General features: G+C 46.5%; 1 protein-coding gene across 2 annotated transcripts in view; it reads right to left on the reverse strand.

Annotated features, from left to right (window-relative positions):
• Positions 1–24,403, reverse strand: part of PRKCZ (protein kinase C zeta) — a 226,316-nt gene that overhangs the window by 17,187 nt on the left and 184,726 nt on the right. For both annotated transcript variants that reach the window (XM_036744757.1, XM_036744758.1), the window contains 5 exons: positions 21,626–21,723; positions 8,327–8,413; positions 7,223–7,358; positions 4,178–4,265; positions 2,908–3,027 (listed from right to left, as the gene is read on the reverse strand). In XM_036744757.1, the coding sequence (XP_036600652.1) occupies positions 2,908–3,027; positions 4,178–4,265; positions 7,223–7,358; positions 8,327–8,413; positions 21,626–21,723 (529 nt within the window). The remainder of the gene's footprint in view (positions 1–2,907; positions 3,028–4,177; positions 4,266–7,222; positions 7,359–8,326; positions 8,414–21,625; positions 21,724–24,403) is intronic.

Genomic DNA, 24,403 nt, shown 5'->3' on the forward strand with positions numbered 1-24,403 from the left:
ACCCATTTTACAGATTAGGGAAGAGGCAGTTTCAGTGACACAGCCAGTCACACAGCCAGTAAGTGTCTGAGGCAGGATTCAAACCCAGCTCCAAGTCCAGTGATCCATCCCTGGAACCACCAGCTGTCTCTACAAATATCACATTGAAGTTTAGAGAAGGATGGTTTAAATTTTGAAAAATACTCTTATTTTGTAATAATTTCTGCCTACAGCCTGTGTGCCCCCAAACAGACCCTTCCCCTCTTGGGGCTTGCTCTGTAAAGTGAGGGCCTTCGGGGTCCCTTCCAGAGCCCGAGGTCCTCCCAGTGGAAGGTGATGTTCCACCTGCGTGTCTGCCAAGGCCAGAAGCTTGACTCCCAGAAACGTTCTGGGGGCAGCGACGGGGCCAACAGGACTGGCTTTGGGGACACTGGGCTACCAGTCCAAGATGGGAGGGTCCTTGGAAGCCATGTCCTACCACTCCCTCATTTTACACATGAAGAAACTGAGGCACAGCCAGATGAAGAAGACCCAGCCGGGGCCGCCCAAGTGGCAAAGAGCAGAGGGAAGCTTTTACCCTGAATCTGATGCTCTGTCCCTGTTTTTTCTGCAGGAAACTTGTTTGGAAATGAGGAGCAGCCTGTTAGGTTGGTCACAGAAATGAAGCCATTCCCAGTAAGGAAACTCCCTCCACCAGCGTATATGAGGGCCGACTTGCTGAGCCACCTGAGACAGCGACAGGTAACACATCTCACCCAGGATCATACGGCTGGCAGGGAAGAGCCTGACTCCAAGTCTGGGGCCTCAACCGCTAAAGCCCGCGGCAAGCTTCTGGAGGACAAGCCCCTATTGTGGTCGCCATCATCATCATCACCACCATCATCGCGATCATCATCATCACTCATTCATTATTAGCTCCTTGAGGGCAGGGGCTATTATTATTAGCATCATTCATTCATTCATTCATTCATTCATTCATTCATTCATAATTATCTTGTTGAGGACAGGGGCTATTTGTTATCATTCATTCATTTCCTTATCATTAGCTTCTGGAGGGCACAGGCTATTTCTATCATTATTATTAAATCATCATTAGCAGTAAGAATAAAAGCTAGCATTTCTATAATGTTTTATGGTTTGCCGAACACGTTACACGTTGACTCATTTGAACCCCCTAACTGCCCCCCCACCCCGACCAGGAAGTAGCCGCTAGTATTACTTCCACTTTATAGATGAAGATCTTGAGGTATAGACAAGTTAAATGATCTGTCCTTGGTCAAACTGTGAGTAATTATTTTTTTTTAGTAGGATTTGAACTCTGGTCTTCCTGACTATCCACAGTACCACCTAGCTGCCTCTCTGTAGGCTTAGGGCTTCCCTGGGGCCAAAGAAGCAGCCTAAGAATCACGAGTTGACTAAGTGACTTGTACCAACGTAGGCTGCGCCTGCTCCAAACCTTATAGTCTCGGCTGGGGCACAGAGGGGAGGTGACTCATAGAGGGTCACACAGCCAGTAAGGGTCGGAGCCAGGACTCGCCTCTGGGTCTCCCTGCGTCTGAGGAAGTAAATCACACTTCCTCTCGTCAGGGACGACGATAATGATCATCACCGTGCGGGGGGATTTTTCTGGCCTGGTTTCCAGAGAGGGTCTTAAAATATAGAGGACCTCATAGGTTTCAAGGCACACTTTCCATATGTACCTTCAAGCAGAAGGCAGACCCCTTGACTGCCGCATGCATACCTCTCCTAGCTCATTGGGAGTGCGCAGAGATGGCCACATCTACAATGCCTTCCTCAGTTTAGCAGATAAGTGGTACAGTGGGTAGCGCACCAGCCTTAGATTCAGGAAGACAGACCTGTGTTCAGATTCTGCCTCAGACACTTAGTATTTGTGAATCTGGGCGAGTCGCTTAACTTCTGCCTGCCTCAGTTTCCTCATCTGCAGAACAGGGATAATAACGGCGCCTACCTCCCAGACATTATGAGGAAATAAAACATGAAATAACCTTTGTAAAGCGCTTTGCAAACCTGTAAGTGAGGTATAAACGTTAGTTGTTATTTTAGCAGCCAGTCAGTTCACACATTTTTTAAAGTGCCTACTATGTGTCAGGCACTGACTGGGTCAATCAAGAAATGCAAAAGAGAGTCCCTGTCCTGAAAGAGCTCACCGTCTAACCCAGAAGACGACACGCAAACCAATATGTCTGACCGAGGTATAGACAGGATGAATGGGAAATGACCACCCGAGGGAGGGCCCTGGGAGGGAGAGGGCCAAGAGAAGCCTTCCTGTAAAAGGGAGATTTTAGCTGGGACATGAAGGAAGCCAGGGAAGCAGAGATGGGGAGGGACAGAACGCCAGGCATGGGGTATGGCCAGGGGAGCCGGGAGATGAAGGGCTTCATCTGAAGAACGATGAGGAAGCCAGGGTCACCGGATTGCCCAGGGAGTGGTATAAGGTATAAGAAGTCAGGAAGGGCACGAAGGCAGGTTAGAAAGGGCTTTGAATGCCAATAAGAGGATTTTATATTTGACTCTGGAAGTAATAGGGAGCCAGTGGAGTTTATTGAGGTGAAGCATGATGTGAACAGACCTGCCCTTTAAAAAAATTCCAAATAGATGGGGGCGGGGAGAGACCTGTGACAGGCAGACCCGACCCCGACCCCCTCCCCCCCCGCCAGCAGCCACTGCAACAGTCAGAGAATGAGGCGATGAGGGCCTGGACCAGGGTGGGGGTGGGAAAAGTGTCAGAGGAAAGAAGGGGTTATATTCAAGAGGTATTACAAAGATAAAATAGACAGGAATTAGCAAAAGACTGAATATGGAGGATGAGAAAAATATAGTAAATGGAACTCTATTCCTAAGCTTAACGCCCCTCCTGAGGCGCCGTCCTCCCCATCCTTAGGGCCTAGAATGCACACAAGCACGTACCTTGGAAGAGGTAATCTTCAGTGTTCATGTCCGGATTGTCTGTGATTATATCAAACGGCGATCTTCCTGCCATCATCTCAAACATCAGGACCCCAAGGGCCCACCAGTCCACACTGAACCCTGGGAACAGTGCAAGAACCAATCAACCAACCAATTAACAAGCATGTACAAAGTGCCTACTGCATGGAGGTCACTGTATCACGTGATGGCAAAAAATGGAATAAAGCTAATGTTCTGGGGGTGGGGAGTGGATCCCATCATTTGATCAAGCTACAAGAATCTAAGCACGTGTTATGCACCAAGCACTCTACCATTCCTGGGAAACTGCTGACAGGCAACTTTGCTCTTTCCCTTCTCCATGCTCAGAATACTCTCCCTCTTCTCTGCCTTATGGAATCCCAAGCTTCCTTCAAAGCACAGCTTGAGTGTAACTTTCTACAGGAAGCTGTTTCCCCCAGTCATTACTGGTTTCTCCATTTTGACATGATGTCTCTCCCACTGTGAACACAACATATTCCACACTGTCCCGCTTCTCCATAGACTGTAAGCTTCTTGATGGCAAGGACTCTTTTATATTTACATGCCCAATGCCCAGTCCACTCAATGCCTGATGCATAGTAGGTGCTTGAAAAGCATTTGCTGAAATGACTTGTGCCTTGAAGAGAGAGTAGGATTCAGAGGTGAAGACACCAGGGAATGTAGATGAGGGATATCCTTTCCCAGAGAAGCACTCTCCAGGGCACATAGGAGACTTCTGGCCAGGAAGGAACAAGGGAAAAAAGCCTGGTCCCTCACTGCCTAGTTAGGATACCCTTCAAGACCATCCACTCCTCTTGGCTCTGATGTTCTATTCGGCAAGCAAACTTTCCAGGATGAATTCATTTCCCCAGGTTACTTATAACCAGAAAATGGGGGCTCACAAGAGGAATGGACTGGATCTTCCATGTTCTGGTTACTGGGGAGGAAGAGCCCAAGAAGATAGAGATACTGGACCCAGAGTAAGGAAGACTTGAGTTACACTTTGTAGCAATATTCCTGCTCTCTCCAAAGTACCCTAACTTAATAACACGGAGACCTCAAAGCCCCATAGCCAAAGAGGTCAGCCTCAGAGGTCACTTTGCTGAGAAGAGTGTAGAGGGGAATTCTCATTACACCTGATGGCCTTGGAAGTCCCTCCTGGCCCTGACAGCGCAGGATTCTGAGATGCCTCAATGAGCAGGATCCAGTAAGACTAGAAGTAAAATCTGGGGACATCTGAGCAGCAACCTACCGTATTCTTCTCCCCTTAGGATTTCTGGGGCAATATAATTTGGTGTCCCACAGAAAGTGCTCGTTGTATCACCTGGACCCAATCCTTCCTGTAGGGACAAATCATTTGGGGTGTTAGTGAACAAAACCTGGATGGAGTAAGATTTCCTCCCTTCCCTTCATGCCAACACACACACACACACACACACACACACACACACACACACACTGTGGAATCATAAGACTGTCAAATTCAGGGTTTGGAAATGTACCCTCAGCATTTACCTAGTACCAAATAAATTGCCAACTGATCATAATGTGGCTTGCTAATGCTGTGTACCTAAAAGTCATTTAAAACACTATTAGTTTTTCTGCCTTAAGATTAGAAAATAAATGGTAGATGGAATGATATAGGCTAGACAAACTCAGGAAGGAAACTTGACATCACTGAGACTTGATTGGGGGAACCCATCTGGACTGGAATGTGGATATACTTTATTTTAACAGGTAAGATAAAAATGGAGGGGATTGTAGATTCAGAAAGTCTAATTCTTCACTTGGGTTATAACAAAATCTGAGAACCAGAGACAGAAAGCATAGTGGGGAGAGAGCATCTGGGGAGAGATCAACAGAAGAAGAAAAAAGAGAAGTGATTTAGTCACGAACGTACTACAGACCACCTAGCCAGAAAGAAGCTACGAGGTGTTCAGCAAACAGATCAATGGTCCCGCAAAGAGGTATCATATAATAATGATGGAGGATTTCATTGATCAAGAGAAGGAGTGCTTTCTGTCTCTGCTCAAGAAGAACAAACAGCGGCTTCTTAATTCGTATTAGGGCTATTTTCATTCTTCGAAAGGTGGAGGAACCAACAAGGGGATTTTCTGGATCCATGGTCAGAGAAATTGGTGGCTGGAGTGGAAGCACTGAGAAGCATAGCACTGCCTCCTCCGTGATAGCGTCTGTGGAAGAGGCAAGAAGGTTTACTCTGACATGCAGCCTCGATTTTTGTGGAGAAAGTTACAAAGGATTTAAAGGAAGAAGAATGAGTTGAGGCTGGTCAGGGAAACAAGCACCAATAAAAAAGGTTTTCAGGATTTTCTGAAAAACTCTACTAGTGGGAAAATAGATACTAGATACTAGTGGAAAAAGGGGAGGGTCAAAGAAGAGAGATAGGTCTGCTGCTTGGGGGGTGGATGGGACAGCGATAAGTGACAACAGAAAGGCAGGTGGCTCAGCTGCTCAAGCCTTATTTTGCTCCTGTTTTCTCTGCCAATGACCTTTATACTGGAAAGGTCAGAACAAAAGTGACTAACAGGGAACTGATACCCAGGATAGGTGAAGAGACAGTCAGAGAGTCCCTCACTGACCACAGTAAATTTAAATCACCCAGCCCAGATTTTCCGGTGCTGAAAGAGCAGACAGCTGTGATGGCTGAGCCACTGCTGGTGATTATGGCAAAGATCATGGAAAAAACAAGAGAGGGAACACAAAATGGGCAAAAGGTGAGTGTCCTGATTTAAATTTAAAAAAAAAAAAAGGGAAAGCCAACACAGCCTGTAATCAGCCCAGTGAACATTGATTCCTGGGGAAATTCTACTAAGGATCATTAAAGAAAAAAATAGTTAATGAACACCTAGAAAGAAAAGCAGCGATTATGAAAAGTCAGCCTGGCTTCATCGAGCCAGTCTAACCACACAGTTCTTTGTTTTCCACAGGATTATTAGTAGATAGGGGAATGCTGTAGATATAGCAAAGCTTTTGATAAAGTTGCTTCTATTATTCTTTTGGAAAAGATGGACTGATATGGGCTAGACAACCATAGAAACAGATACTCAGAACTAGTTGAATAACAGCGATTAAAATAAGTCTTCTTTGAGGTCAACGTGGCGAGAAGTCTTCAGTGGAGTGCCCCAGGGATCTGGGTGTCACTTGGTGCTGTTTCACATCCTTACCAAAGACTCAGATAAAGGCAGAGATGGCATGAATCATCAAATTATGTCAAGTGACACAAAGCGGCATGGGGTGGGGTGCCAAGAGGGACAGCTAATACACTAGATGACAGGCAGGATCTATAGATGTCATGACAGGCTAAAACAAAGTAAGAAGAAATTTAATACGAAAAAAATCAAGTCGCACACTTGGGTTCAAGAAACTGACTTCACAAGAACAATATGGGGGAAGAATGGTTGGCCATCAGATGTTTCCAGTCTTCTTATAGCTTACTTGCCCCCCACCTTTTCTACAATACAGTGACCTTGGCCTCCTGCCTGTACCTCACACAGGACCATCTCCTGACTCTGGGCATTTTCACGCTCCCTCCTACTTTCTTCCCTGGCTTCCTTCAAGTGTCAGCTAAAATCCTACCTTTTACAAGAAGTCTCTCCCCTTCCCACTTCATTCTAGTGCCTTCCCTAGGCTGAACTGATCCACACAGTTGTTTGTATACTGTTTTCTCTAATAGATTGTGAACTCCAGGAGGGCAGGGACTGTTTTTTGTCTTTCTTTGTATACTCAGCAATTAGCCTGGAAGATAAGAAATCCTTTAAAAATGTCTCTTGTTTGACCGTTGTGGGTGGTGTAAAGGGCTGATCCAGTGTAGAATGGGCTTCCTTGGGAGGTGGTGGGATGCCCCCTCCCTGAAGAGCTTCAAGCAGTAATTGGATAAATCCAACAGGGAGGTTATGTCTAGTCCTTCAGGGGGAAAGTTCTCATCACAAGAAAGAGATACAGACCCAGGCAAAGGCAAACCGGCAAGGGCATGAACTGAAAGCCAGGCAAACACATGCACCTGAAGGCTGATTGGTAGACAAACAAGCCGATACACACAAATCTACTCCCACATGGGCAGATGAACCCCGAGGCAGCAAACAGACACACAGGTAGATACACACAGGCAGAAGCCTGCCTAGGTAAACAGAGGCCCGGATGTAAATGCACACAATGAAATGCAGAAGCAGGCACAAGGGGGCACATAGAGGCAGCCTGCTGCCCACAATCAGACCATGTCCCAGAGGCACACAGCAGACCCAGTGATGCAGAAATCCACACATACAAGATTACTTACCTTGCACATGCCGTAATCTGTTAATTTGATATGACCTTCAGCATCTAAGAGGACATTATCTAGTTTTAAGTCCCTGTAGATAATTCCCCGTTCATGGAGGAAGTTTAGAGCAATACATATTTCAGCAGCATAAAACCTTGGAGGGGAAAAAAACAAACAAACCTCAAAAGCTATCAAAATCCCATTGCTCCTTGAGGTGACAAGGCATAATTTAATTCAATGGAAGAGATTCATGACTTCTAAAAAGAGGGAGCGAACTAAGAGTGAGGTGGGGGCAGGAGAGGAGGGTCGAATGTCATTTCCCTTACAGTATAGAGGATTTTTAAAAAAAGTTTTCTCAAAATAACCAGGTGAGATTGATGGCTTTTCCCTTGCACTGAGTCCAGACCTTGTTAATCCATTCATCTTGGCATCAAAAATTCAAAGCTGACCTGTCAGATTCAGGTCACTAACCCAAATTACAGTTTGAACCTGCCAGCGGTCCCTCTCAGTGGCAAAGTTAAGTCAAGATGAACGAGGTACCAAAGACATCACTCAGCCTCTCCAGGGAGCTCGGCAGCCAAGGAGATGGCCCCTGAGCTCCATCCAACAGAAATCCATCCCAGCTCAGGAAATGGTGCGGGGCTCTGGGCACAAAATGCACTCCAAGAATATCTGAAAAACTGAACTGATGACTCGTAGGGAATGATGGAGCTGGAGACAATCCAACATAACCTCATTTTACAGAGAAAGAAATTAAGATCAAGAGAGGAAAGGTATTGCCCAAGGTGATGCAGATAGCATTTAGGAAAGCAGGGATTTAAACCCAGATGCTCAGACTGCAAATCCAGAGGGTTTCTTCCTACTCTCACTTAACTGAGATTTATTTCTCACAGAGGCAGGGTAGGATTGGTAGAGGGAATGTCTTGATGGGGCTAATGCCACCTAGATCCCACGGCTATTGTGAGAATAAGAGAAAATATTTGTAAAATGCTTAAAGAGCTAGGTTGAGGGACAGGGCACTTATCAAATGCAATTCTTCATTAGCGTTCTATCCAAAGAGCATCTGGTTTTCCCATTGTCATCAGTGACAACGCCAGGGACCGGGCGCTGCCTGCAACGTACCTGGCGTGCTCCTCCGGAAGCTTTCTTTGCCTTTGCATATGAAACATGAGATCCCCTCCATTCACATACTCGATGACAAGGAATAACCTGAAAGAGAGAAGATCTCATCAGCGGCAGGCAGCTAGCTCCCCCAGGGAAGGAGAAACTCAGATGTTTCCGGCAGGATTCAATCTGTAGCAGCTTAGATCTGATGGGGAAACCATATTGCAGAGGAGGAAAAAGGCCCAGAAAGAAAAATAATTTAGCAGAAGTTTCATAAGTCACTCTCTACAGACAAGGGGTAATGAACCATAAAGGAACAAGACTTTTTTTTTTTTTTTAAATCTTAAACCAAACCCAAACATATATATTTGAATGAGCACCATTTTTGCTTGTGGATGACTCCCTGTTTATCTGCTCAAGGAGACCATTTGCTCCCAATATTTTGTAAATATGGTTTTTTGGGGGGTTTGTTTTTAGAGGATCTGCACATTCCTTAGATCTACTTGCATTTTGCAAACCTGAAACTCCATTTTCCATTTCTTTGCAGGAGATCTTGCACGAATACCTAGAATGTCTTCCCTCCTCACATCTGTCTCTCCAATTCGGAAGTGTCATTCGAGGCCCGTATGGGACACCTCTTTGTAGGGGAAGCCTTTCCTGATCTCCTTGAGTGTTGGTGGCTTCACCCTTTTCAAAAGTAGCTTGATCCTGCTTGCCCTTGATGGAATACAAGCTCCTGAGGGCAGGAACCATTTCCTGTTTTGTTTTTGTAGCCTCTATAAGAAGGTGGGTACTAAATAAATCCTAGCCCAATTGAATGAACTAGAATGATCCCATGGCAAGGAAGGCTGTGATTCCAGCCCATAATCTTGGGGGTCTTGTGACTGGCTAAAGTTCATTCTGTAGGAAGCGGGAGGGGCTGCAGAAGCATGCATTCCTCCCAGGCACCAAGTGAGGAAGACTCCCAGATACCAAGAGCATGAGCCTTTAGTTCAAGAGACTTTTGGATCTCCATGGACCCATCAGGCTAGGTCTTCACTCAAATAGTCCCAGAGGAGAAACTGGGGACATTGTAGAAATCAGAAGACAGAAATCTCTGTCCTTTGAACATGCATTTAATTTGCTGAAAGAGTTCCAAGTCATTCAGAGTCACGGCTGGTGAACAAAGCTTTTGGATACAGAACCAGGCCAAGAGGAGCTCACCCACTCGTTCTGAAGGAGATTCCCAATGTTGTGTGGCCCCAGGAACTCTGAACCCTTGCAGCATCCCAGGACTGTTCCAGCTCCAGCCTCCTGGCCTTTGCATTGATTCCATGTCTGAAATGTGTTCTGTCCTCTACCTCCTTCTCTTGAACTCCTAGCTCCCTTCCAAGGCTTCAGCTCAAGTGTCTACAAATGGCCTCCCTTGATTCCACCCACCCCACACCCCCAGTGATTAATGCTCTCCCCCTCCAAATTCCTTAGGATTATTTGGTCTATTTCCTGTTTTTACTCATCTATGGTCAGGTTGTATCTGCTGTACTAAAGATGTAAGCTGCTGGTTGGCAGGGGCTGCCTTTCTTTTAAGAGGCACTTAATTAATGCTTATGGATTGACCAGTTGTGTCCCTAGGACCTAACACAGTGCCTGCGCACAGTAGGTACTAGATAAATGTCAGATATCCTTCTTGAGATCACAGATGTATTAGAGAATATGAAAGATATGACCCATTTTGGGGGTGGGGGGCTGGGAGGGGTTGGACTTGTGATTTGATCACATTTGGAGAACTCTGCAAACACAAATGGACAAGGCAACATCTGAACCCTTCAGAAATGCCATCTCTTGTCTTGTGACAGGGTCCTTCTGATCTCTCCTCTCCGCCTGGGTCCATTCACTAGAAAACACAGGCCAGCCATAGACACTCTGCTGGTACTAAGTTATCTGTGCTGGTAGAAGGCAGTTCTGGCTGGGAGAGAGGCCAGGGCCCTATCTGGATTGGTGGCTGCACCCCAGGCCGCCCCATGGGTCAGTTACTCTCTCTCCTCTGCTGGAGTAATGAGGACATAGCTCCCAATCCAGGGATTGGCTTCTGCTCCTCCCACCATGGCCCCATTACAAAAAAGGTCTTGTGATGAAGAAGCAGGACCTGAGCAGCTAACCCCAATGAGCAAAGGCCTACAGATGATGCCCCATATGCCTCATGCCTCCTGGAAGGAAGGAACTCTGGCCAGGCCAGTATATTTATATGAAAAGTGCATAGGATAAGGGAGATGATATAAAGAAGGTAAAGAGGAAAAGCAGAAAGGGACAAGAAAGCCAATAAGAGAGGCCACAGCGGGGATGGGCTGAGCTATTCATGTAAAAACATTCATTCATTCCATTTATTCTTCGATCATTCATTTGGTACCCACTGATTAAGGGTAGAGCACCGTGCTGGGATCAGGAGGGCAGAACCAGGTGAAATGACTTCCCTAGGGTCACCCGGCTAGCAAGTGTCTGAGGTGAGTCCTCCTAACTGCAGGTCCAGAGCTGCCCCCTTGGGCTGCCTCTAGTTTAAAGACAGTGTGGTCTCTAACCTCATGGAATGGCCCCCAGAGAGTTTCCATTCTAGTAGAGGAATACAACCTGCTCACAGATAATAGTAATAACTAACTATAATAATATAGAGCCTACTATGTGCAGGAACTTTACAAATACCATCTCATTTGAGCCTCACCACAACCCTGGGAGGTAGGTGCTGTTACCTTCCCCTTCTTACAGACAAGGAAGCTGAGGCAGACAGGGGTTAAATGACTTGCCCAGGGTCACACAGCTAGGAAGAGTCTGAGGCCAGATTTGAACTCAAAAAGATGAGTCTTTCTGACTCCAGGCACGGCACTCTATCCACTGTGCTACCCAGCTGTCCCTAATACAACATAAATGCATACAGTTCAGCAGTCTGGAAGGGCACAGACCCATGCTACAATATCATTAAAAGATGGGGCAGATTCATTCTACCAGACCCTTACACTGTAAGCCTCTTGAGGGCAGGGAGTATCTTCTGCCCTTCTTTGTGTCACTTTGCACTTAGCCCAGTGCCTGGCACACAGAAGGTCCCCACGGAATGCTTACTGACTAAGGAGCAACTGTAGGAAGTCCTCTCAACTCCTCACTATTACTCTCGGGTTGGGCTGAGGTTCTTCTCCCACGGGAAAGGCATCTGAGATCTATGAAGAGTTGACGCTTTTCCCTTGGCCATGCCTCACTTTCTCCAGGGACATGTTAACTTGACATTGGCCTAAGACCAGCTACCAGTTGATTCAAGACAACAAGTATTACTTAGGTGCCTACTGTGTGCATAGTACCTGATGCCAAGCTGGTGATTCAAGACAAAAACAGTCCCCCTCCCAAGGAGTTGACATTCTATTGGAGAAAACACAGGTAAATAAAAAGAAGACAAGCTGAGTACAGAGACAGCCCTAACAAGCCAATTACTTCCCAAGTGCTTTCAGAAACAGAAAGAGAACAGCTGTCCCCACGGGAAAGGGAATTCAGAGGGTGGTCGAGAAAGATACCTCGATCTGAGAGCCACCAGCTGAGAGCTATCAAGGACAGAAGGAACAATATTCCTGAGAACTGGAAATGAAACATGACCCAACCAAAGAGAATCGTCAGGTTACTGACAAGGCTAATTCAGCCTCACCAAGGTCAGGAAGGAAGGAGTCCCTGGGGAGGGGGAAAACCAAGCCTGATGGACATGAGTCTCCCCGCTCCTCATCATAAAGGATGGAGATCTGCTTCGAATAGGCAGGAAACCCGGCAGATTCCCATGCCAGGGAAAGGAAACTTAATCCATTATCAATTCCACCTCTCAGCTGGAAGAACGTGAGCTCTTCCTTCAGCCAAGAAAAGTGAGATGAGAGAGGGATGAAGGGCTGTTTCCCCAACCCAGAGGGGTGGGCTATGGTCCAACTATTCTCCTTATTACAAAGAGAAAAGCCAAGTTTTCACAGCAGTGAGGTACATGGATTTCCACTGTAAGAGGCAGACTCCTATGTAAGCACATTTAAAATATGTGTTTAGTTTTAACAATTCAGTACCAACAAACATATGAGGTGCCTAAAAATGTGCCAGGAGCTGTCCTCAGTGCTAAAACACATTCCTGCCTTCTGCACTACCAAGAATTACAAAATAATGCCAAGATTGAGAGGGAGTCATGAAAAGCCTCTGGGGTGGGGGTAGAGGGGCAGTCCCTGAGCTGAGCTTTGAAGGAAGCTAGAGATTCTACCAGGGGAAGGTGATCACCTCGCAAGGGAGTGGAGGTAGAACAAGATGGAACATCACCCAGGGAGAACAGGTTAACAAGCCAGTCCAGATTAAATCAGCAGAAAAGGGATTGGTCTACCCTGAGAACAGAGATAGTGTCTCTTCTAGCTTGGGAGGGTATCACTGACTAGTACTTCACCTGGAAGAAGGTTTAGGAATGCTGATGCTGCATGGATATCCTCATGCTCACCCAGATACCCACAATACTTCAAGGAGGTGTGATTTCTTCCAGGTGAGTATTCCCTCCATGCATGTAGCCCTTTTCTGTGGCCTCTTCTGCTGTGACCAACTTGGTTTCAGAGCCTGTCCACACCAGGAAGACATCCTTGGTGGGTCCTTGGCAAATCAAAGCCTTTCCAACTTGGTCAGTTCTCTAAGAGCTCTCCAACCACGGGCACAGACTTTGAAACCCCACGATCACACTGGCATGACAAACAGAAGAATACATAAGAATAAGACTGGAATGGAAGAGTTTGGGTTTTTTTGGTCCACACCTGGATTTCATCAGTGTAAGGATTTCCCAGTGAGGGATTTCCTTCTATCAATGCAGATCAGCACCTGTCTTGGAGAGTCACCACTGGGAAGTTAAGTGACTTTCCCTGGGTCACACAGCTAGTAAGTGTCTGAAGCCAGATTTGAACTCAGGTCTTCCTGACTCTAGCCCCAGAGCTCTATTCACTGTACCACCTAGCTGCCCCTAACTCATTAGAGCTGGTCTGACTCAATTTCTTCTTCCTATGCTTTTGAACTGAGTTTTCACCATTTTAGGCAATGTAGATACAAGGTGGGTGAGAACAGGCCATTTGATCTGTCACCATCTGGCAGGTGACTGAAGAATGAAATGCCTCTATGCAGCTAATTGTCATTTAAAACTCATTCTTCCTAAGCTGGAATTTTAAATTCTGACAATGACAAATTTACTTACAAATTTAAAATTGAAATGTACCCTTTTAATCTTTTTTTTCTCAAATTTTATTAATGTTCTTTCCCCCTGCACCATAGATTCCCAAAGACTCCTTTCTTTATAGACCCCTCCCTTAAAACCAAGAAGCACAACTACGTATGCTCCACTCCACACCTACAGTCCACCACCTCTGTCCCAAGATTATAGGATTCTGGACTTAGAGCTAGAAAGGACATTAGCGGCTGCCTGGACCAAACCTGTCCTTTGACAGTCAAGGAAACTGAGACCCAGAGACAGAACCTTCCCAGGCACCCAGCGCTCTTCTCTGGATCCCGCATTCAGCCAGGCATCCATTCTCCCAGTAGAACAGGACCTTCTGAAGGGCAACAACTGTTTGTCATTTTGATGTCCAGCCTCATTCCACATTCATCCCCTTCACTCACTCTGCGAACCAGCCTAACTGGACAGCTGGCTGTTCCTCCTGGGACACTCCACCTCTGGTCTCAGTGTTCCATTGGACATACCACTGCACTTTGTGCATGGACCAGGGAGTTCACTGATGCAGAGGAAATCCCAGAGTGGAATGCCACCAATGGAAATGAGTGCCTACTATGGAATTTAGTCTTAGAGGGCCTCGTGGGGTATTGAGAGGGAAAGTGAGCTGACCAATAGTGACCCAAAGCTGCTGGTGAACTCAGCACATTGCTGCTCCCCCCTTTGCACACAGTAGGTGCTTAATAAATGCTTGTTGGACTGGCTTGGCATGGCTAAGACGTGCCCATTGTTCCTTTTGATAAAACTCTACTGTTTTCTTTCATCAAAGTCCCCACTCTGGTCACTGACTCAACAGAATAATGAATAATTAGTACCCAGAAAATAGAATGGTCAGTAAGGTGGTGCAGTGGATTGAGCACCAGGGCCTGGAGTCAGGAAGACCTGAGTTTAAATCCGGCCTCAGACCCTAGGCAAGTCATTTAACCCTGTTTGCTTCAGTTTCCTCATCTGTAAAATGAGTCGGATGAGGAAATGGCAAACCATTCCAGTATCTGCCAAGAAAGCCCCAACTAGGTCACAAAGAGTCGGACATGACTGAAAAACGACTCAACAAGAAAAGTAGCAAAAGCTGACTTGTAGGTTCCCCCCCATGATGGGAAGTGTTCAAGCGGGACTTGGTTGCTCCTTTGTTAGGGTGGGGTATAGAGAGGACTGACTCCCCACAAAGTAGAAGCTGGTTTCTCTAAGGTTACTGACGACCTCTCTTATTGCTAAATCCAGGGGCCTTTTCCTCAATCCTCATCCTTCTTGCCCTCCCCAAAGCATCAACGGCGTTGACCACTCTCTTTTCTGGGACACTCTCTGGATTTCTGTAACCTGGCTGCCTTTCTGTTCCCCCTCCCACTTCTCTGACCACTCTGTCTCAATCTCCTTTGTGGGATCATCGGCTATGTCCTTCCCCATATCTATGGTTGTTCCCAAAGCCTCTGTTCTAGGTTCATTGCTTTGCTTCTTCTCTCAACACCAGTGCATAACACAGCGTATGGCACACAGTAGGTGCTTAATAAACATTGATTGACTGATTGGCTGATCTAAGTGCTCACATCCCTTCCCATCTATTTGCAGAAAACCTCCAAATTCATGTCTGGCCCTGGTCTTTCTCCTGATCTCCAGGTACTGACTGCCTGTTGATCATCTTCACCTGGATATCATGTAGGTATCTTAAATTCAACATATCCAAAACAAAACTTATGATGATCCTTCTCAAAACTTTCCCCTCCTCTGAGCTTCCCAATTCCCTATCAAGGACACTGCTATCCGATAGCTTCCATCACACATAATCACTGTCTTCTTAATTCAACCTCTACGACATCTTACACTGGTCTTGTTCCCTTCATTGACAAGATTAAGGACCAGGACGATGGCCTCTGTACACTTTGCTTCCAGACTATTCCTTCTGATCCATCCCCCCACCTAATTTCCAAGGGGGACATACCTTAAGTACACGTCCTCTTCTGGCTTCAGAAACCTCAGTGACTCCCTACTAACTGTAGCATAACACATCAACTTACGGTCTGGCTTCAAATTATCTTTCAAGACTCATCTCCCACAGCTTCCATTCCCCGGTCATGACCAACAATCCCCTGCCTCCATGCCTTCCCATGGCCTGTACCTCACACCCACAGTGCCCTCCTTCCTCACCTAGATCCCTTTAAGACTTAACTCAAATGTGTCCTCCTACAAGAAGCCCTCAGCTGTCAGTGCTCCGGGATCCCCACTCCCCAATTACTCTGTCTGTATTTTCTGTGTATTTCTCTGTTGTTTCACCTCAGTTATCTACCATATACCAGGCACTTACTAAATGTTTGTCAAATAGATGAATAGGAGCTTAGGTTAGATCAGTGTTGCAAACTCAACTAGAAATGGGGACTAAACCAGACAGGAGGATCCCTGTAGCCACATTAGATTGCAGGCTCCTTGAGGGCAGGAATTTTCTTTTGCCTCTTTTTTGTATCCCCAGAATTTAGCATAGTACCTGGTACTTAGCAGAAACCTAAGAAATGTTGATGAGTGAAATATGGACTTAGAAAACCACATATTAACATTGTCTATGTTCTATTGTATTTTTGTTTATTTTGTTCAATATTTCCCTATTACATTTTAATCTGGTCCCCACTGAACTAGGCAATGTCTCAGTGCATCACGTGTAATACTTCTGAACTAAATGACATCCACAGTCCCTCTCAGTCAGAGCCAGAGGATCATCAGTTAACTTACAGCTTTTCTTTTCTCCCATCACATTCATTTCTTGTAACAGAAAGAAAAAAAGCAGCTCAGAAAAACTAACCAAGACACTGATCTCGTGTGACAGCGTAGGCGATATTCCTCCTAATTCTGTTCTTCGATGACTCTTCACTCTCCCAATCTGAACCACATCTCCTCTTATTCCCTTAATTGGGCTGTACTCCAACTTAGTAAAAGTCAAGGAGGGTTTCTTTATTGGGAGATGAAGAAAAGAATAAGCATTTATATCGTGCCTACTATGTACCTGGCACCAAACTAAGTGCACCTCAATCCCACCTTCTAAAGGAGGGGCTTCCCAGTCACCTTCCATTGCTAGTGCCTTCCCTCTGAGATGACCACCCTTTTACGCTGTAGAACTTATAATACATAGCCGATGTTGTTTCCCTCAAAAGATCGTAACCTCCCGTGTTTGTGCCCTTCTTTGTACCTCCAGTGCTTAGCATGGTGCCTGGCACACAGTAGGTGCTTAATAAATGCTTGCTGACCAATGGATTGATTCTACTCTTGCATCGTTCTGATGTTATAGGGCCTAGCAAAGAGCAGGAGGACAGAGGGTTAGACAGGACAGCAGAGGTCTCTTCCAACTTTCAGATGCTGGGCAATTCACCAAATGTTTTAGTCACTAATTTATTTGGCAGGTGGCTGCTGCCACCATTAGGGACTCCTGAGCATAACTGACCTTGGCTCAACTGAGTCTGATGGCAATCAGTCATGCTTCCGGAAGTCTCCCCTTTTCATCCTGCTGGTGCTCCTGGGAGCACAGTTACCAGCACTGGATGAAGGGAAGTAAGAACACTGGCATGGTTTCTGATTCATAAAGGAAGGAGGCAGGTCTGCTCAGCTCAGACCTAGGGTTTAACCCCATGGGAGTCCCAGGGCTGGGGGCTGCTTAGGAGAAACCCTGACCTTTTGAAGGACCTGGCTGAGCTGCAGGAGGCTCAGCAGGACTCAAAGAAATGTGACCTTTGGCTGAGTAGTCAAAAACATTGATTCCAAGACCTGGGTCACCGCATATAACTAATGCATATAATTAAAATTCATAGCTGTAATACTACAATTTACACGACAATTGGGCTTTGTTTTAGATTTTTGATTTTCTTCTTCCTAAGAGAGGAGGGATCCTAGGGAACAAAGCAAGAAGCTTCTGTTTATTCCTTTGTTCCCGGGGCTATTAACTGACATGAGCCAGTGGGAGTAGGGGAGAAGAGGAGAAGATTGTAGGGGGTGGAGACAATAGGCTGCTCAGAGTTATGACCTAGAGAAAAGGTCCGTAAGCCCCTCTCCTTTCATGCAGATACCACCCAAATTCAGGACCTCATAACCTCACACTTGGACCATTGAAATGTCCAAATAATGGGACCCCCTGGGGTTAATTTCTCTCCTTTTTCCAATTAGTTCTCCAAAGTGGTGCCAAACTGATTTTCCTACAGTATAAGTTTGACCACATCACTCCCGAGCTCAATAAAGTCCAGTGGGTCCCAAATGACTCTCAGATAAAATAAGAAATCCTTAAAGGCCCATCATCATCTGAAGCCCACCTGCTTTTCTATTTTCCATTACTCTCTTATTCACACGTTCTACTTTCCAGCCAATCCAGGTGACTAAGCCTCCCTGAACTGGGCATGACACCTCACACATTACATTAATTACCGCCAGCAAGCTAGCTCCATGAACGCTCACTCCTCCTGGTCTAGACATCTTCCTCAAGGAACAGCAATGAAGTCAACCATGCCAAAGTCACTAGAAAGGACATGTGGCTCCACTCACCATCCTTGTGACATCTGACGGAGTGGTCAGCTGGAATATAAGTTCTCTGAGGGCAGGGAATGGGAGAGAGCTGGAAATGTCTCAGTGGCCATCCCGATCAGCACATTCACGAACATAATCCCTGGCCTCTCGCACTAAACACTAAATCCTCGTCATTCTTTCATAACTGGAAAAAGATCCCCCCTACTGCACCATGATGAATGGTCCTCCAGATACTGCCTGAAGCCTTCCAGTAAGGGGAAAACTCACTACCTTTGAAGGCTGTCCATCCAACTTTGGGACATACTCTCACTGTTGGGGAGTTTGTTCTGCCAAATGAAAACTAAGTACGTACAAACGAGCTCTGTGTAGTACAAATGGGAAATGATCAACAGAGACTGGAATGCATTAGCATTTAGGGGGATCGGGCAAGACCTCCTGTAGAAAGTGGGATTTTAGCTGGGACACGAAGGAAGCTTGGAAAGTCAACAGCAGTGTGATGTAGGTGCTTCCATTATTTGCACTTACATATGGGTAAACTGAGGCATGGACAGGTTAAATGACTGTTCCAGGGCCACTCCACAGTTAGTGTCTGAGCTGGGATTTAAACTCGGGTCTTCCTTACTCCACATCCAATGATGCCCTGTCCACTGTGATGAGCTGCTGCTGCACTGTCTGTGACACATAATTTAGCTCCTAATTATACTTTGTCTCAAACTGTTGACTCATGTCAAGTAAATTCATATATTTGATCCCTAGGACTCAGCTCAGATGCCACCTTCTGTGACTATGACAGTCCCCCACCCCTCAGCCTACCCCTTAACCCCCCAGATGCTAAAGCTTTACCCTCAAAGGCTAACTCCCATCTACTGTCTAGACAGGGTGGTTCAAGTTTTAATAGCCTGTCCTTGTTTGTTCTTCAGCCGTGTCCAACTCTCCGTGACTCAGTTGTGACCCCATTTGGGGTTTTCTTGGCAGAGATACTGGAGTGGTTTGCCACTTCTTTTTCCAGCTCATTTTACAGATGAGGAAACTGAGGTAAACAGGGCAAAGTGGTCTGCCCAGGGTCACACAGCTAGGAAGTGTCTGAGGCTGGATTTGAACTCAGGTCTTTCTGACTCCAGGCCTGGTTCTCTATCCACCACACCATCTAACTGCCTTTTAATAGCTTAAAACTGCACAAAGACTTTTGGAAGACCTTGTGGGTATCCTGTACGCACCAAGCTGTGTGTCCTCCAGTAGAGTGTGAGCTCCAGGAGGGCAGGGGCTGCCTTTACCCTTTTCTTTACATCCTCAGCACATAGCAAAGTGTCTGGCGCATAGTCAGTCTCAATAAATGCCAGCTTCTGGAGGGCAGGGCCCTTGTCTCCTGTTTCTTATCTCCCTCTCCTTCCCTTGAGCCTAATAACCGCTCAGGGGTTCAAGCTGTTGGTCATTCTGCACCGTCAGCGAAGCAACAGAGACAATATTCTTTATTTTCGTGGATTGGTCACAAGTCCTGGCTTCTAATTTCACCCTCACCACGATGTTACCTTGGGCAAGTCACTCCCCATCTCTGAGCTACAATTTCTTCATCTATAAAATGAGGAGGCATGATCTGGGAGTCCCCATCAGGCTCGAGATCCATGAGCCTATGATCCATTTTCCCAGTTCAGAATGACTTAGGATCTCACTGGATTTAGGGTTGGAAAGCTGAATAAGAGTAATTGTTACTATGAACACAAACAGGGCACTGAAAATGCCATTATCAAGGCTTTCCTTAGAGCATCTTATTTGACCCCTAGGTCAAGGAATTCAACTGGGAAAGAAACTGAAGCACACAAGAGCCACTTGCCCCAGGTCATGAAGAGAGTAAAAGGCAAACTCAGGATTTCAATACAGCCAGATCTCCCTGGACTCCAAATGCGGCTCATGACAATGAACTAGCCTTTTACAAAAGGTTCACCTCCCTAAGAGTAATGATAGCCTTATTCCCTAGGAAGGTGGATGAAATCGTGTCTAATAGACACCCCAGGGAAGAGTCACTTATTATTAGGCGTTGGCCAACAACGGGGGCTAATAGGCATTTCCTGAGTTCCGCCCTGGGATTAGAGCCCAGTAGTGGCCATTCCATGCCACTAAACTGGAGGTACACACACACACACACACACACACACACACACACACACACACGATTTGTAGGACAGATGAGAGTCGAGAATGCTGACCAGGAATTGATCATGTCCATCCATCAAAGTCAAACAGCTCATCACAAACTCACTGCACACCTGAGAGAGGAAGGGAGACCCAGAGGGAACAAGCAAAAGGGAGGGGCTGAATTCATGCACTGAGTGGTTTTAAGATCTGGAACTAATCACCCACAAGATGATTCCTAAAACCAATCGGAAGATTGTCAGTGAAGGACCAGGAGTCATCAGAGGACAATCATGGAACGGGGCACAGTGCAAAGAGCGCAGAGCTTGGAGTCCCAGGAGGCAAGTTCGAATCCCAGCCCTGCTGTCTGTTACCTAGGTGACCTGTACCTCTGAGGGCCTCCTTTGGGTCATCTTCAAAATGAAGGTGGTTAGCCCAGATGACCTCGAAGGTCACTTCAGCTCCATAACTACCGCCCTGAGATATATATTTCATTTATTTCCATTAGCAAAATCAGCTCACACCTTCCCAGGTTCATTTTATTCTTCTCTGGCAAGGGGCAAACAATGCATCCAGCCTCAGACACTTGCTGGCTGTGTGACCCTGGGCAGGTCACTTCACCCTGTTTGCCTCAGTTTCCTCACCTGTCAAATGATCTGGAGAAGGAAATGACAAATCACTCCAGTATCTTTGCCAAGAAAACCCCAAAAGGGGTCACGAGGAGTTGGACCTGATGGAAATGACCAGACAATGTTACCTGTGGCTATGTCTTATCTTTAACTAGATAGGAAGCTCCCTGGGAGCAGGACCTGTTTTATTCAGTTCTCTGGATCCCTGGTGCCTAACACAGGGTCTAGCACCTGGCAGATGGTCAGGCAATGCTTCCTAACTTGGCGGCTAATTAATCATACAGGAAGTCAAACCCAACTGTCCTGGGTGTCTAGGTGGTGCTACAGTGCACTGAGCACTCGGCCTGGAGTCAGGAAGACCCGAGTTCAAATTCAGCCTCAGACTCTTCCTAGCTGTGTGACCCTGGGCAAGTCACTTCACACTGTTTGCCTCAATTTCCTCACCTATAAAATGGAAGTGATGGAAAGGAATGACAGCATTTACCACCCAGGATGGTTCTGATGATCAAATGAGAATAGAATTGTAAAGCTCTTAGCACGCTGCCTGACACATAGTAGGTGCTATATAAATAGTAGGTACACCGACACACAGTAGGTGCCATATAAAGTTATCTATAAAGATAGCAACAACACCAGTAATGATATCATTAAGTCAATAAATCTAGCACCATCATTATGGATATTATTATTTTCCTTTGCTGAAAGCCTGGGTAGAGGGCACTCAGCACGGCGGTGACCCAGGTGACCACCCTTGTCTTAGAAGGAGCAAAGTTCCTGCGACGGGGGAGGAAAGGGAGCAGCCCCCTCGCTCTGCTAGCTTACCGACTCGTCGTCTGGAAGCAGGAGTGCAGGCCGACAAGGAATGGATTACTGGAGGCCTGTTCGAACACATGCTTCTCTGTCTGCACCCAGTCGATGTCCTGCAAGAGAACCAGCGGCACGTTAGTTACAGCCCAAAGGACCCTGGGGCCGGTCAAGGCAGTCGGCGTTTATTAAGTGCCTACTGTGTGCCGGGCCCAGTGCTAAGTGCTGGGGATTCAAAGAAGGGCAAAGGACAGTGCCTGCCCTCGAGGAGAATGCAATCTAACAGGGAGGCAGATGATGAACCAGTTCTGAACCACCCTCTCACGGTGCCCCTTTCCCCAAGTAGAGGATGCTCCCGCAGGGGGCGGATGGCTTTGGTTTTTATCTTTGCACCCCCAGTGACTAGCAGGCTTCTGAACATTCATTGCCTCCAACAGTTGATGAAATAAACTCAGCTGTTGGAGAATTAATTATGACAAATAAGTCAAAACAAAGCCCACAAGTCAGGGTTGAAGAATGCCCAAGGACAGATGGTGCCCCTGAGTCTACAGATCTGCATAAACCAAGGATCTACTCAGAAACCAAGTCCTCCAGCGATGCCCAAAGTACCCAAAGGGCGTCCCATGGAGTGTCATCTTTTTCAGTTGAGACAAACAGGAGTAGATAGAGAGGATGAAAGATCTGCCTGATGTGTAAGGACTAAAATGATGAAAGCTTTGGCAAATCATAATTATGAATCAGCAGAAAAAGATCTGGGGGGTTTAAGTAGTCTGTAAGTGCTGAGAGCCACCGAGGGGGATGCAGCAGCCCACACAGGAGTGCAAGCCAAGGCTATATTTGAAGGGGAATGGCATAGACAGGGCTAAGAAGGTAATCTATTCCCTTTACACTCTGCAATAGTGAGTGACTCCACATCCAGTGTATTGGGTTAAGCCATATCTTAGGAAGGATGTTGACAGGCTAGTGGGCGACCAAAAGAAGGCAGTGGTAAAGGGCCTGTGGGCTATGTTGTATAAGGCTCAGGTGGAGGAACCAGGGGTGTTAGTCTAGAGAAGCCTCACAGGGACATGACAATGGTTAATTAAAGGCATTTAGAAGAGAAGGTAGACTTATTCTGGGTGGCTCCAGAGACCAGATCTGGAAGTAGTGGGCCAGTGGGGCAGGCTGGGTTTGATGTAATAAGGATTGGCGCTGTCCCATAAAGGAGTCCTCTGGCTTAAGAGGTGGTGCACTGCCCCTCCCCGGAGGGCTTGGGACAGTAGCTGGAAGGGGCGGTGCAGCACAGCCCTGTAGGCAAAGAAAGAAGGCTGAGAAGCAGAGCCAGAGAAGAAGAAAGGCTCATGTTCGGGTCACCAGAAGGCCACTGGGGGGCGCAGTGGTTAGCGCAATGGACCTGGAGTCAGGAAGACCCAAGTTGAAATCCAAGCTCAGACATGACTAGCTGTGTGACCCCGGATAAGTCACTTTATTTCTGCCTGACTCAGTTTCCTCATCTGTAAAATAAGGTAATAATGGCACCTACATACCAGGATTGTTGTGAGCATTAAATGAGATAATATTGTAATATTACCGATTGGTAATGGATTATCAATGATACTTAGGTACTTAGCCAACCTAATAGTGCTGTATAAATGCTACAGTCACCATCGTCACCAGCATCAGCGATGGAAGAAAGTTGTTCCCGTCATAGACTGAGAGAAACAGAAAGACTCCCCATGCGAGGGAGAAAAGAGGATCCCAGACGCACAGACCAAGCTGAAGGGATCTCGGGGTCTCTAGTCCAGCCCTCCCCTTATCCCTCATGTTACAGATGAAGAAAACGAAGCCCGGGAAGGTGAAATGATTGGCTTAAAGCCACAGACAGGAGCAGGGCAGGGATCTGAACCCAGGTCCTCTGACTGCATAGTTGGCTCTCTTCTGCTGGATCAAACAACCTTCCAAAGACGATCCCTCAAAGCAGGATTTTCTCTCTGAAGATTTCCTTCCATTTACACTGTCTCTACCTTGTACGCACACACTTATTGCATGCGGTCTCCCCCTTAAGAATGGGGGCTCCTTGAAGGCAGGGGTACAGCTTTTGTTTTTCTTTGTATCCTCGGAGTGCACGGGCACAGAGTCAGCCCCTGAATGGATGTTTGCTGACCGACTGAGTGACGGCCACTTGGTGGAAAAGTGACCACACGTCTGCCATCCTGCCAGAGAACAAAGAGCTAACACACGAGAGTGGATGAGTCATGAGGGATGAAGCAAAATGGAGAGACCCCCCTCCCCTCCCCACTGGATACGGATTCTCAAAGAACCACGCTCGGCTCTCACTTTGGATATTGACTAGACATTCTGACCAGAGTCAGCAAGGAGGCACATTGGCTGCAGCGCTGGGCTTGGGGTCAAGAAAAGCGGGTTCAAATCCAGCCTCAGATGCTAATGAGATCGGTTGTCCTGGGAAACCACTTCACTTCTGCCTGTCTCTGTTTTCCCATCTGTAAAATGGGGATAATTTTTCAACCCTAGCTCACAGGAGTGTCGTAAGGAGCGAATGAGATCATATTTGTAAAGTACCTTCAACGTAGTAAGCATTACATAAATATAAAATGTATTATTACTATTACCATTACGAGACATTCTAGCTAGAACAGCTAGAGGGCACAGTAGACACAGTGATGGACCTAGAGTCTGGAAGACCTGAGTTCAAATCCAGCCTCAGACCGAGACTCGCTCCGTGACCCTGGGAAAGTCACTTAATTTCTGTTTGTCTCAGTTTCTTCATCTGGAAGATGTGAATCATGACAGGATCTA

This window comes from Trichosurus vulpecula, chromosome 2 (assembly GCF_011100635.1).
Source record: "Trichosurus vulpecula isolate mTriVul1 chromosome 2, mTriVul1.pri, whole genome shotgun sequence".
In the NCBI taxonomy this organism is placed as follows: domain Eukaryota; kingdom Metazoa; phylum Chordata; class Mammalia; order Diprotodontia; family Phalangeridae; genus Trichosurus; species Trichosurus vulpecula.